The sequence below is a fragment of the Triticum aestivum genome, chromosome 6D, assembly GCF_018294505.1.
Source record: "Triticum aestivum cultivar Chinese Spring chromosome 6D, IWGSC CS RefSeq v2.1, whole genome shotgun sequence".
In the NCBI taxonomy this organism is placed as follows: Eukaryota; Viridiplantae; Streptophyta; class Magnoliopsida; order Poales; family Poaceae; genus Triticum; species Triticum aestivum.
In genome coordinates this window covers 27,253,431-27,268,165 of record NC_057811.1, presented here as the reverse complement: position 1 = coordinate 27,268,165, position 14,735 = coordinate 27,253,431, and the positions used below count along the sequence as shown (strand labels likewise).

At 41.1% G+C, this 14,735-nt stretch overlaps 1 protein-coding gene across 1 annotated transcript; it reads left to right on the top strand.

Annotated features, from left to right (window-relative positions):
* The first annotated feature begins 11,244 nt into the window (after nucleotides 1-11,244).
* LOC123140891 (peroxidase 70) lies at nucleotides 11,245-12,621 on the top strand. Its single transcript, XM_044560155.1, has 3 exons — nucleotides 11,245-11,523; nucleotides 11,621-11,812; nucleotides 11,906-12,621. Exons 1-3 carry the CDS (start codon nucleotides 11,308-11,310, stop codon nucleotides 12,464-12,466), a joined length of 969 nt encoding a protein of 322 aa, XP_044416090.1. The 5' UTR covers nucleotides 11,245-11,307; the 3' UTR covers nucleotides 12,467-12,621.
* Nucleotides 12,622-14,735: the final 2,114 nt, after the last annotated feature.

Genomic DNA, 14,735 nt, shown 5'->3' with positions numbered 1-14,735 from the left:
CTATAGTTGGTATGGTTATGTCTGGTTTACTTTTTGTTCATATAATGCTACATATTTTCTTTCCTTCAGAGATATATGATCCGGCATGCTATCCTTCCTAGTGTGGCCATGTGTACATATAAACTTTGACAAAGTTTACAAATTTTATATCAACATTTATAATATCAGATCATTATATTTAGATTTCACCATGAAATATATTTTCCAATGGTATATATCTGGTATGGTAGATATTTTTTTCTAGAAGTATGTTTTTCGTCCCTCAAGTTCCCCAAAAGTCTACATCTGGTCCCTTAAGAATTTTTCGCCGACATTTGGCCCCTCGTGTTTCAAAACCAGAAAAAATTAGTCCAAAACCAGATTTGGGTAGAAAACTTGCCGCGTGGAAGCTCTTTTTTGTCCAGAACCAGAAATTGAATTGCACACGCAGGGCGGTGGGTTTTTGTCGCTGCAGTTGATCGAGGAGGTGAGGGTGATGCTTGTGGGTTCATGTCGCCCGCTAGAGCCTCGCCGACCATGTAGTGGGGAAGGGGTGGCTCTCATCTTTGTCTCGGTGGCGTTGTTGCAGATGAGAGAGCCTCTAGGGTCGCTGCGCAGACTAGCACGACCATCGGCCCGGATGGATCTGGGGCGTGCCCGCGTCAGATCCACCACTAGCAGGACGAGCGTGGCCAGCACGGTGCCCCGCATCGACGTGGGGGTCCAGCAAAGGTGCGATCGACGATGCCCTGGCTTTCGACGAAACTAAGAAAACCCCTGAGGGATCACCTGAGTAGGGATGCGGCAGAGAGAAGGGACATGAGGGGCGATGTAGGCGGGGTCTGGTTGGGCGATGTGGGTGGGGTGTGGTAGCGTGTTGCGACGCGTGTGCCCGGCAGCGCACGGCTAAGGTAGCTAGGGTCAGGCACAAGTAGATGACACATATGGAGGATAGAGAAAAACGAGGACACGTGGCCTGTTTCCCCCTCTAAATCTGGTTTTGGACTAATTTTGTCCGGTTTTGAAACTTGAGGGACCGAATATCGCCAAAAAATTCTTAAGGTATCAGATGTAGACTTTTGAGGACTTGATGGACGAAAAACATACATTTTGCTTATTTTTTACTATATACTTGATCAAAGTTTGTGAAAAATGACTTTTGACAAAACTAATGCGCGTTCATAATGGGCCGGCACAACATCTTGGGATACTGAGTTGTGGCTGTCTTGTTTTTTAAAAGGAGAGTTGTGGCTGTTGTATACACGGCTGGGCGGAGTATTTCCTTTCACAATAAATCTATTGCAGCAGAAAACCGTTAACTCAAAACCTATGAAGTGCGCGTGTATATGAGCGTTTGTGTCTGTACCGATGTTCAAAAAAAAAACCTATGGAGTGCATTCCCTACCAGAGGTATTGAAAATAAAGCTTCATGAATGCATGCATGCATGTACATCCGGATCAATAGGTCAACAAACCAAATCAAATTGCATCCCAGGATTACAAGGGTGGACATGCGCACATGCATGTAAGCAAAATGCGCGCAAATCTTTGCGTTCCGCTCTTGAGACTTCGACGCGTGATTGAACCGAAACATACTACTCCAAGCAGTACACCACTTGCGCACGCTATGGCCAACCACAACTAGTGGCGGCGCCATCACTGGTCGATGCTACAAATGCGTCCTACTCTCATCTCCCAACTGCATTGTATTGTTGCTCCCGTTCTCCATCACCCCGTCAACTAGGGTTTTGGCTTGTAGCACGCGCGCACCGGCCGGCCGGCCAGAAACTGCAGACCAAATGGGTAGCAGGCTCGTCCGTTTCTGAGCTAGTGGCACGACGTAGCTATCGTTTCCAGCTGGAGACACTGTATCAGTTCTTCACACCTCCCCTTGATTACGCACGTTTATCTACGTATATCTTTTCATAGTTATCCGGAGTAGAAATACAAAAGTATATCGCCCACTTCTTAAAATCCGGCCGGAACCTCTGGGTAGGCTCCGAAGGGTCAGCAACCATAACTACACGGAGTACGGTAGCATTGAACGTATGCAAATCGAATTCTTTGTGTGACCAGAATGTTGGATGCTTGGGTGGTGACTTGGGATATTGTTTGTTTCCTAATGTACTCCCTCTCACAAATATAAGAGCGTTTAGATTATTACTTTAGTACGTAATTTATAAAATCTCTATATTTCTTTACATAGGGAGTAAATATTAACATATGTAACGAATTACCAGTTGTATACGGTTGTCTTTCGTGATGTCACCTGCATGCACTACTGTTACATACTTATTGTGTTTTTGTACATTCTTGTAGTCTGATGGATTGCACAACTTCATATATGTGATTTGTCATATACTCCCTCTATCCCAAAATAAGTGTCTCAACCTTAGTACTGTTTTGCACTAAAGTTAGTACAAAGTTGAGACACTTATTTTGGGACGGAGGGAGTATGATGCATGAATGAGCGAGATTCACTTTTAACTATCTGTACTGGAGAGCTTTTAGTAGCTATATATACTCCTTATGTGGATATTGATAAACTTCATCTTGAGAACATGGACACTCCAAACTGCAACTTGGAGGAAAACGTCAAGGCGTGGTGGCTAAGAGGACCGGCGCGACCTCTCCCTATAGGAAGGCAATGGCATCCTTCACCATATTGTCACTTGGACCGTGTGGAACGAGAGAAACGCAAGAGTTATCTGCAACAAAAGCACCCGACCACTGATCTTGCTTAATAATATGATGTCCGACGCAAATTTGTTGATCACCGCAGGAGCCAAGCAACTAGGGACAAAATTTTTGTGAGAGTAATCATTCATGGCATGTAATAAGGGGCACATGTAAAACACTATTCTATCCTTAATTAATCGATGAGGCAAATCTTTCGCCTCCATTTTGAAAAAAAAACTCATTATGTACATGGCTACTTTTTTGTGCATCCTATGTATATAACAAGAGGATGCATGGCTTGTCATGTTATTATATCCCCAAGGCTATCAGTTAAAGGTGCTTATTTGATTAAGTGTTTTTTCAATTGTCTTTGTTTTGTCCAGTGTTCTGTGAATGCCAATGCATATGGCCTTTTATTGGGCATTTCTTGACCGGTTTCTTATTTTATTTCACTTTTTCCTTTATGTTTTGTTCTCTTTTTCTTTTTCATTTTTCATTTCCTTTTATTTTTGTCGTTTTATCAATTCCAGAACATTTTACAGTTTTCACAAACATTTTCGAATTTGATTTTTTTGTGAATATGTTTTCCAAATTCGTGTCCATTTCCTCAAATCAATGATCTCTTTCAAATTTCATGAACTTTTTCAAATTACAAAAAATTTCAATTCTTTATTTTTTTCTAAATTCATGTAAAAAATCATTTTGTGAACTTTTTCCAAATTATGAACTTTCCATGTCTTGAACTTTGTTCATATCCATGATTTTTCCCCTCAAATTTATGATTTTGTTTTTCAATTTTCACGAATTTTTTTTCTGAAATTCGATGCAGTTTTTTCAAATGTTTTGAACCTTTTCTATTTTTTATTTTTTTTACTTTTTGAATTTGTGTCATTTTTTCGAATTCACATACTTTTTTTGAACCATGATTTTTTCAAATTCATGAACAGTTTTTTTTTTGAAATCTTGTTTTTTCTTTAAGAATTTCCATTTTTCTTGAAAATTCAGTGGTTAAAGGTGGACTAATCAACCGCAACTGGTAAACCTTGACTTCTTAACTGTGAACCGAGCGACCAGAGAACTGAAAGACCCTGCGCATCTCAAGCGAGTGCTTGTGCGCTAGTTGGGCCAGCCCATGAGCGGAGGCATGTGACCGCTGCGCTTGCTAACCGGCGCATAAGCCGCCAAAGAGGAGGACTCTTTAGTAGTTGATGTCAACAAACACACGGCCCGTATGGTGCCTTCAACATCACATCACTTTTATATTTAGATGGGGCCAAAACAGAAGCGAAGAAGAAAAATAAAACTGGAGCTCGTGTCTTGATTCGGGATCACATCACGCACATATGGGACAACAGAGACGAAGAAGCGAAATGAAACCAGCGATCTCCCAGATCGATCACACCATTCGTAAGCATCACAGAGTATGCAGTTAGTGAACAAAAATGTGTTTTAGTGCTTGAGCTCCATGGGGCTCGTTATAAAAAAATCAAAACAAATGTTTCAAAGTTCAATTTTAAAAAAATAAATAAACATTGTCATAAGGATGTATATTGCACGTGTGAAAATTTTCATGAGAAAACAAATTGACGTGTGAGCAACAGTAACATGTCAGGTCGGTGATTTTGTAAACAATGAACAGTATGTGCACCGTTTGCTATATAAAATCTACACTTTTGACTTTTTTCTATAGCTCGTGAATCAATTTATTTTCTCTTTAAAACTTGCACACTTGTGATACACATCCATATAACAATGTGGATTATTTTTTAGAATTTTTTTAAGTTTGAAATGCAAAATTTAAATGTTTCAAATAAAGGGCTCCATGGAGCCCAAGCACTAAAACACCGCACTTGTTACTTCTCTCTGTTGCAATATTCAACAAGGGCATGTGATACAAAATTAGCTACGTATGTGACCTTCAAAATCTGAACCTCATGTATGCGCTCCATCAACCCAAATGCCTCCTTTTTCAAATCAATAAGCGTAGGTCTATCAAGGAACTTTCAAATCTTGGATATTGTTTGTTATTTGATGTGTACATATGAACATATGTAACAAACTAATGGTTGTATACGGTTGTCTTTCGTATGTGTTGTGGCCTGCATGCACTACTGTCACATACGTATTCTGGTTTTGTATGTTCTTTGTGGTTGGATGGATTGCGGAACTTCTTGTCCGTGATTTTCATACTTGATGCATCCATGGGATTTAGGTTGGACTATTTTTACTTGAGAGCTTCTAGCAGTTCGTGTACTGTACTCTTTATGTGCATCAGTACTTATTTTCTGCATCTAACATATACTAGAGGAGGATGCGCACCTTCATCACGTTATTGTATCCTCGAGGCTATCCGTAACGTCTTTTTCAATTGTCCTTGGTTTGTCCAATGTTGTGTAAATGACAATGCATATGGGCTTTTAATGGGGATTTATTTTATTTGAGTGGGCTTGAGGTGTTTAGTGGTTCATTTCAACCAACACAGGGTGTGTTTAGTGGTTGGTTGATGTCAACCAGCACATGGCCCGTTTGGTGCCTCAACATCACATCACTTTGACGGATGGGGCTGAAATGGAGCCGAAGAAGCAACATGAAACTGGAGCTCGTTATTCGTCTGGATCACATGGCTTTCAAAATTGTCAGAATCGTGATTTTGTTATACGATTCTACAAATTAATGATCCAAACTAACCCCTTTGATTATATGATTTTGGTTAGCAAAATCTACATTTTTTACGATTCTCATAGTTAAGATTCTACGATTTGCAGTCATTTCCGATGCGATTCAAAATCACGATTCTAACTACCTTGCATGGCCCTGACATATGGGACAAAAACAAAGGCGAAGAAGCAAAATGAATCCGGTTTTTGGTGAGTAGAAGCGGTTTTGACCACTTGACTACTGAATTAGCTAACACGTCACTAGTATTTTGTTGAATTTGTATTCTACTTGTAGTTTTTAACCTCTTTAGCAAAAATGTTTGAAACTTTTGCAAATTGCTCACCTTGGTACCATTGATTTTATAGAATGTATCAAGAACATCTGAACACTTCCATTTTTGGTGAAATTTTGACCAAACAAGGACTGAATATGTATTCTTGTTTGTGTTTTTAAATTTGTTTGACTAAAAGGATTAAAACTTCTCAGAACGATCTGCATGGAGTGTTCATTTTACGGAAAAATTTCAAAATATATGGAAAGTCAACACTACATTGTAATTAATCTGGGAAATTTTCAAACCTCTTTTCCACACATATAAAAATATACAAGACAAATACACATTGATCTCCTCTTCTGGAAAATTTGACAAAAAAGGGCGTGAATATGTACTTTTCTTGTATTTATCAATCTGTTTTGCAAGAAAAGTTTTCAACCAAAATGATTAGTATGCAGCGCTCATTTTAAAGAGATGTGTTAATTTTTTCTGGGCACATTGATTTTTCGGCCAAATTTTGCCAAAATAGGGCTAAACATGTATTTGCTTTTATTTTTAATTTGTTTGGTAAAAGAGGTTGAAATTAAATAGAGTGGTCACATGGTAGTGTTGATTTTACATAATGTTTTGAATATTTTCTAGACACTTCCCTTTTTTAATTTTTTCAAAATTTTGACCAGAAAACAGTTGAATATGTATTTTGCTTGTATTTTTAATCTGTTTGGCAAAAAAGTTTGAAACTTTCATAGAGTAATCACCATGGCAGTTGATTATACAAAAGTTTCGAAATTTTCTGGACACATTTTTTTTGTGATGTGGCAGCTGACTAGGCAGCTGATTGTGTGGTCAGCTAGTCAAAACCATTTCAACTCACAAAAACATGTTTCAGGCGAGGGCAGGGTTGAAACTTGAATAGTTCTGACAATTCAAGGTTGTGAAGTAGATAGTTTCAAAGTTTATGTGTATCCTTAGATAATTTGTGTAGACTTTAGGTTTTACATCTAAAATACAAAGTCCAAATTTTTCACAAGCAAATATCACATTATAAAGTGCCATGTCCTCAATGTCGAAATTCTTTTGAACCTCATTAAGGGTACGACTATCATAATGAATAACATTAAGTTGCTTGCACTTGTGTTGTGCTAGGATAGAATTTATGGCATTATCATCGGTTTCACAAATGATCTAGAATGGTCGATTCCACTTTCGTGGCTTGAAGATAGGTGCTGAAATTAATGCCTACTTGTGTTGCTCATAAGCTGCTATGCAGACCTCATCAAAATGAAAAGGTACATTTTTTACAAAGCACTAGTCAGTGGTTTTGAAACACTAGAGAAGTTTTGAATGAATACAAAACCTACATGGCCTAGAAAGCTACGTGTTCCTTTACATCATGGGGATATAGTATTGTTTCTATAGCTTATATTTTAGCCTTGTCAACTTCAATTCCTCTACCAGAGATCCTATGCCTAAGAACAATACATTCCTTCACCATTAAGTGTCATTTCTCGCAGAGTAAGGACAAGGTTTCTGTCCTCATGTCCATGTAAAACGTTGTCATGATTATACAAGCAATTATTGAATGAAGCCCCATAAATTGAAAAAAGCATCCATAAATACTACCATTATTTCCCCAACAAAAGCTGCAAAGATAGCAGTCATACATCACTAAAAAGTAGTGCATTACAAAGTACAGAAGGCATCCGAAGATAAGCATACACACCGAAAGGACAAGTGAATGTTGTCTTGTCTGATTGTTTGGATGGACTACTATTTTGGGAGAACGCTGAGTATCCATCAAGGTAGATAAAATGAGAATGTGTGGTTAGCATCTCAAGCCTTTGGTAAATAAATGGTAACATGTAATAATATTTACATGACTCTTTATTTAATTTCCTGTAATCAATACACATTTGATATCCAACAAAAGTTCTGGTAGGGATTAGCTCATTATTTTATTCAGCACAACAGTAAATCCTCCTAAGAGGACACGGTGAAATGGGCTTATCCACTTACTTTCAATAATGAAAAAATAATACCAGCGTCAAGCAATCGGATTACCTCTTTTCTTACCACTTTTTCATCTTTGGATTTAATTTTCTTTGATAATCCCTTACTGATTCAGTCCCTTCTCCCATGATTATTCTATGAGTGCATATGGATGGACTTATTACTCTTAGGTCACCCATGGCGTATCTGAATGCTTTATGATGGCTCTTCAAGGTTTTCATGAGCCTGTCTTTCTTGCTTTCTGAAAGGTTAGTGCTTATAATAACAAGAAATCTTTTAGTTTTTTCTAAATATTCTTACCTAAGTTCTTTGGGTAATGATGTTGTTCTAGTGGCGGAAGTTCTTCATCTACCTTTTCTCGGGTACTTTATAAATTTCACGTAAAGGAGGTTCTAACTAAGGAACTTCATCAAGATATTGGTCAAGCAATTCTTTCTTTGAGTCTTCAAGGTCATGCTCATATTCAGTAAGGCTTCTCTCTAACTTGTCTTTCAGAGTAGCAAAATAAATGGCTACAGTTTGTGCTATATTTTTCCCTTTGTATTATTTTCTTCATTATAATAAGATGATTTCTAAACTTGGAAAGATAAACTTCCCACCCCTCTTCTCCGAATCGAAGAGATGTTACTTCCTTTTTGTAGTCTATCTTTGCATTTATAGTGTACAAAAAATGTCTCCCAAGTATAATAGGACAATTAATCTTCATATATTTCAAGAACAACAAGATCAATGCGATAGATAAAATGCAAAAGTGACATGAACATCTCGAAGAACACCATGTTGTGTTCTAAATGCCACATCTACTAACTTAATAGTCATCTTAGTCGATTGGAGTTTACTAGAACAAATATCATCATGTATTCTTGCATAAAGAGTATAAGGCATGACATTAATAGAAGACAAAATATCGCACGAACCATAATAACTTCAAAAGGGGCACGTTAATATTGTTATACTTGTATCTTTGGCTTTTATGCTCCCTTTTATTAGAGATGTTGTCTCTTTTCCCTCTCAATTACTAAGCTCTTCGTGATTGCTTTTTTTCTTACTCGATCACCGCCTCATAAGGTAGGCAATTATCACGTCAATCAACTTGACTACGCATAAATGATATTTTTTTCGAAAAGGCTATGACTGCAAAGCAAAACAAAAAGTAAAAAGTGCACTTTATCCCTCTTTCTTGTTAAAATGGTTAACATGCTGCTTTATCCCTCTTTCTTGTTACAATTTGTCTAACACATCACAACAATTTCAATAATCCATCGAGGCACATATATATATATATATATATATATATATATATATATATATATATATATATATATATATATATATATATATATATATATATATGTTCTATATTTGGTATTGAAATAAAGTGCACTACTACAAAAGGCTACAATAGTATGGTCATGCCCGACGGGCCTAGGCCAACCTATCAGTGGTGACCATCCATAGTGACTTATACACGAGTGGTTTGATTAATAACCACTGACGGGCCGTATACAACCTCATCAACGGTGATTCCAGCCACCACCCTTGGGTGGCACACAACACATGTTGACTCTCATTCACCTCTGATGGATGGCAATGAAACATTGGCCTGTCAATAGTGGACCGCCGCCTTTTATAAGTGTGTGTGATTGTTGCTTGGCATTCCCTTTCGTAGCCCCTCCTCCACTTGGTCACCGATGCCTACGCCCTACCTCCTCCCCTTTCTCCTCCACAGGGGCTCCCCGCCTCCTCCCACCACCTCCGATCAGCCTACATGAGCCTGGTGTTAACAGATCAGCACATGTTGAATGTACTACCCTTGTGGATCGTAGACACATAGGGGCTGTTTGGTTTGGACCCTCGACACTATGCCTGGAAAGGAGAGGCGCCTGGACAACCTGAGATGGTGGAAAATTTTGGCCTGGCGAGGCCAGCATGGTGCACTTCTATTTGGTTCCTTTCCTGGCCTGGTAGTGTCATTACTGAATTGTTTATTGTTTTAAATAGTACCCATGGTGCCAGGCTGATGTTACACCACGCCAGGCGGAAATACTAGTACGCCTGGGCTATGTTCCCATTTCTTCTATTTTTTATTACCATGCCAGGCTAACTGCATTGCTAGGAGCGCCTGGGCCAGACACTCTCAGGATACGAACCAAACAACTGCCAGGCATATCTCAGGAAAGGTCCAGGCCAGGCATACAATGTTGTGGACATCAACCAAACATGTTGATAGTCTAATGTAGGCATGCATAGTAGTTGGTTGGCGTCGCCGGAACCCATCATTGCCGATGAAGTAGATAAAAGCCCCACAATTCATTCATCTGGAGTATGCCTGAGAGCATCCCCGCTCGAGGAAGGTGACTATGCCAGGCAGGTCCGTCCGCCAACGATAGGTCCACCGCTCATTCACCAGTTAGTCATGATGCACCAAAGGTTTACCAACAAGTGGTTGCTAAGATCTATTCAATTTAACTTTGCAACAACGATTCCTCACAAAAAAATCAATGCACCAAACGTTTACCTGTGATGCAGTCAGTTTCTCAACCCAATGATTTGAATTGAGTGATGTGGGAGCCGTGACTAGCTTTACGGGTGTCTGGTGTTTCTCTCCCTCTTTTGGAAAGCTGCTATGATATGGAAAATGCACAGAAGCTCCTGGGTGCTCCACCCCCCTATATGAATATCAAATTCAAAATTTACCAGAATTTTTTTAAAAAAAATGAAATCTTGGGATATCAAACATGGTTGCCCAATCTACTTTTGTGTGAAATTTCGTGAAAAAATCCTATTTTTTTTAAATATTCCCCATATTTTTTTTAATTTAATGTTCATACAGGGGGTGGAGCACCCAGGGCCAAAAATCCATGTCCCTTTGATATGCTCAATACTCCTGCTTGCGACCAAAGCAATCCTTATGTTTCTGAATTGAAAAGAAAATGCATGACTGTTAATATTAGGAATTGGAGCTATAGTTTTTAAAATCAACATTCTTTTCAAAAAATACCAAGGCAGGCATGGTGACAAGCTTGGTTTGCAATTTCATTTATCCAAAGGACGGTAAGTGTTTGTCCAAAGGCCTATTACCAACACGACATAGGAAACTGGGAAAGCAGATGCCAGTTGGAGCTAGAAAATGAGACCTTAACGCCATGGCCCATGGGTTTACTCACACAACGGCTTACATCCTTCTCGGCTGCCATGTCCCATCGCCAATTCAATGTGTATTTATTTATGATCATAACACTAATCTAATCAGATTAAGATGTCATTGAAAAGAAGTTCACGAAACAACCCCACGGAGCATGGGACATGGGAAGACATAATTTCAATTAGCTGGCTGAATATGATCGTACACTAACTTCTTCATATATAATTATTTATATATACTCGAAATGCTATTTGCTAATGACATTTGAACAAAGATGGATCAGTTTCTGACACCTACCTAACGATGCGTCGCTCTTGATGCGCAAAAAAAAAGATGGGTCGCTCTTAGTCAACCAGAGAAAGAAACCACGTGGAGCTTGTCATACTTTTCCACAACCCTTGCGGCCTTTGGCCATTCTGCATGCATCTCATGCAATGGAAAGAACAGCAGTATTATAAATAGATGGCTCGTGCCCGCCACAGTTAAGCAAAGCCGCTGAGCTAGCAATCCTGCTTACAGTGAAAAACACACTGAGCCTACGTACGTATCCACATTCTGAGCCATGGCTTTGAGCTCCAGCTGCCGGACATGGCACTGCTTGCTTGCCCTCTTCCTCCTCTCCTCGGCGGCCTATGGGCAGCTCTCGCCGTCATTCTACGCAAAGAGCTGCCCAACGCTTGAGCTCATCGTGCGCGCCACCATGATCAAGGCCCTCCTCGCCGAGCGCCGAATGGGGGCGTCCCTCCTCAGGCTCCACTTCCATGACTGCTTTGTTCAAGTAAGTAAACTATAAACCCGTAAAGCAAACATAGTTATGTCGATTGATTTACAATCATATGGTCGGGATTAACGGTGAAACTTTGCTCTATGTATAGGGCTGCGACGGGTCCATTCTCTTGGATGACGTGGGTAGCTTCGTGGGCGAGAAGACTGCCTTTCCGAACGTGAACTCGGTGCGGGGCTACGAGGTGATCGACGAGATCAAGAGGAACGTGGAGCTGGTCTGCCCTGGCGTCGTCTCCTGCGCCGACATCACTGCCCTCGCAGCACGGGACGGCGTCTTTCTGGTGCGTACAATACAATACGATCAATGACAGTGGGTACGTAGGCTGCACGTTCGTGCTGCTGACTACGTAGACTGCACGTTCGGGTTCCTGCAGCTAGGCGGGCCAAGCTGGGCGGTGCCGCTCGGCCACCGGGACTCGACGACGGCCAGCCTGACTCAGGCGAACAGCGACCTCCCAGGGCCCAGCTTAAACCTGGACCAGCTCATCGCCGCGTTCGCAAAGAAGCAGCTGAGCCCGCGGGACCTCACGGCGCTGTCCGGCACCCACACCATCGGCTTCTCGCAGTGCCTCAACTTCCGCGACCACATCTACAATGGCACCAACATCGACCCGGCGTTCGCCGCGCTGCGCAAGGGCGCCTGCCCCGCCCTGGCCCCTAACGGCGACACCAACCTGGCGCCGTTAGACGTGCAGACGCCGCTCTTCTTCGACAACGCCTACTATCGCAACTTGGTGGCCAAGCGCGGCCTGCTCAACTCCGACCAGGTGCTCTTCAACGGCGGCTCCCAGGACGCGCTAGTGCGGCAGTATGCCGCCAACCCGACGCTCTTCGCCTCCGACTTGGTGACGGCCATGATCAAGATGGCGAGCCTCACCCCGCCCAGCGGAACACCCACCCAGATTAGGCGTAACTGCAGGGTCGTCAACAGCTGATCCAACATCCATCTGCCCATTGTATGTACGTGTTACAGTGTTAAGTACACATGCGCAACATGTAAGTACGCATGCATGCATGGCAAAATAAAGCCGTTTGGTTCAGATAGTAATTTGTACTCCCTCCGTAAAGAAATATAAGAGCGTTTAGATCACTACAGAGGTTTTCGTTGCAGTGCGATCTGGGTCGCTGACATCCCTCCCGCTTGAAAGGCGGCTTGTCCCCAAGCCAATGATGAAGGGAACCGCTCCTTGATAGCCACGACATCCTCCCACACGGCGTCTAGTATGGCAGGGTTAGACCAGTGAACCAGGACATGCACCTTCCGACTTGTAGGTGCACGCCCCCATCGACATCAAGAATTTCAATAGGGAGAAGTGGGTCATCAGTAACAATGGGAAGTTCTTTCGAAACAGGAGTTCCTGGGATGAAAGCCTGACGAAATTGAGAAACATGGAACACTGGATGAACATTGGAGCTTGGAGGGAGTTCAACTTCCAGGATGGCACACGGCGGCAGCTTGATCGACACTGAGCCGTGCGGTGGAGGCCTGGTCGACTACATGGAGCATACATCACGGACGATGTGGCTCCAACGAATCCGGATGGCGGTGCCAGACGCTCTCGAAGGGAGCGGTTGCTCTATCCCCGACGTCTCAACGATTTGTATGCGTAGACGATGCGGAGGTAAATTTCCACGATGTGGATGGATGGACGATGCAAATCCTTTTTTTTACTGAAAAAACCTTTCTCGTTTTAAATCTTAGTCATCAATCTTTCTGGTTAACACAAAGTTAACAGATATAAAGGCGTGACGGAAAGAGAACCAAGAAATCTTACTCCCTTTGTAATTATTAGGTATAGATATAGATATAGATATAGATGTGGGTACATTTCCATCCTTTTCGTTAACTCTATTAAATCTACCTATATGGCATGTTGTCTGCTCTTTTATGTGTGGGTCCCACCTTTCAATTGGGAAGAGAAAAAAACAGATAACATAGAAATCACATGCCAAGAGGATTCGAAAGGAGGACCTTGCTTTGCAATCCTATAGCGCTAACCAGTGCACAACAAGCTACTTAATTTATTAGTTGGAGATATCACATGTGGCGTATCTGTTCCCGACTAAAATCAGAAAAATAGTAAAATAATTCAAAAAATTCTTTTTTTTGTGATAACCTTTGACAAATGCGTTGTATGCTTGCAAAATTTCAACATGAAATGACATCGTGGAAGTCGTGGCAAAAAAAATTTGTTACACCAAAAATGCTAGTTTTGAATCCAGTCATTTCGTGCAGAAATTGTGCAGGCAAACAAAACATTTGTTGAAGTTTACCATAAAAAAATCAGAACTTTTAAAATTGTTTTACTAATTTGTTTGATTTTACTGTTCATCAGGGTGCATTTGTACTCGGGATCAGAATAGGACTTTCGGGAGATATCCACCTTTATATATGGTTAGCAGGAAAATTGATTTGAAACAAAAATGCGCACTGCACGCTAGTGAGCGACGAAAATATTGTCGTCGAGACCGTGAAGAGCCTTGTCTATAATGTACCAGAGCAGAAGCTAGCTTCTGATCGTCTACATTTCTTGAATATTAAACAGAAAAATCCTAGCCTGGAAATAAACCAATAGTTTCACTCTTCAATACTGTATAAAAGAGAACACTGCGAGCCCTGAAAACTGCATGTCAAACGGCATGGACTGTACTAAATTAAAGTACTAACTATCGGCATCAATGAACAAATCGATGTCACGCCTGAAACTCTGATACAGAGAGTGAATCACTGGTGCTGCTGAACAGCTTCGGCGTCATTCCTTTTGTTTAATTCTTTATTTATCGACGAACTGCGGCCTAGAGAAAGAGAAGAGTAGAGTAGACGGAGAAAGTAGTGTAATCTTATTCTTCATCTGTACATGAAAACCGTTTCTGTCTGCACAGTGAATGCGATAACCCAGTTTTCACAATTGTTCGTACGAATGTCCCCATGATATGTTGTGGCTTGTACTAATACTTTGGTGCTGGGAACATCCAGGAATAAGTATCTAGGGAGAACATGAGCTCTCTCAGAGCTTAGCCACTGTCGGCCGTTGGATCGTTTACTTGATGCGTTTAGGACCGTCGGATCTCGCTCGTGGAAGACCTTGACTGGATATTTGTGAGAAGACATGAGACTGTAGTCCTCGTGTCGTTGGTCGCTAGCTCGAGCTTGTGTGTTAATCAGAAAATTAATAAATCCGCTGCCGATGAGAAATTTCTCTG

What these genes read in the sequence shown, in the direction of transcription:
- LOC123140891 (XM_044560155.1), top strand. Translation starts at nt 11,308, where the DNA reads ATGGCTTTGAGCTCCAGCTGCCGGACATGGCACTGCTTGCTTGCCCTC. An exon ending in TCCATGACTGCTTTGTTCAA is followed by an intron (nt 11,524 to 11,620) that starts GTAAGTAAACTA and finishes CTCTATGTATAG; the next exon opens with GGCTGCGACGGGTCCATTCT. An exon ending in CACGGGACGGCGTCTTTCTG is followed by an intron (nt 11,813 to 11,905) that starts GTGCGTACAATA and finishes GGGTTCCTGCAG; the next exon opens with CTAGGCGGGCCAAGCTGGGC.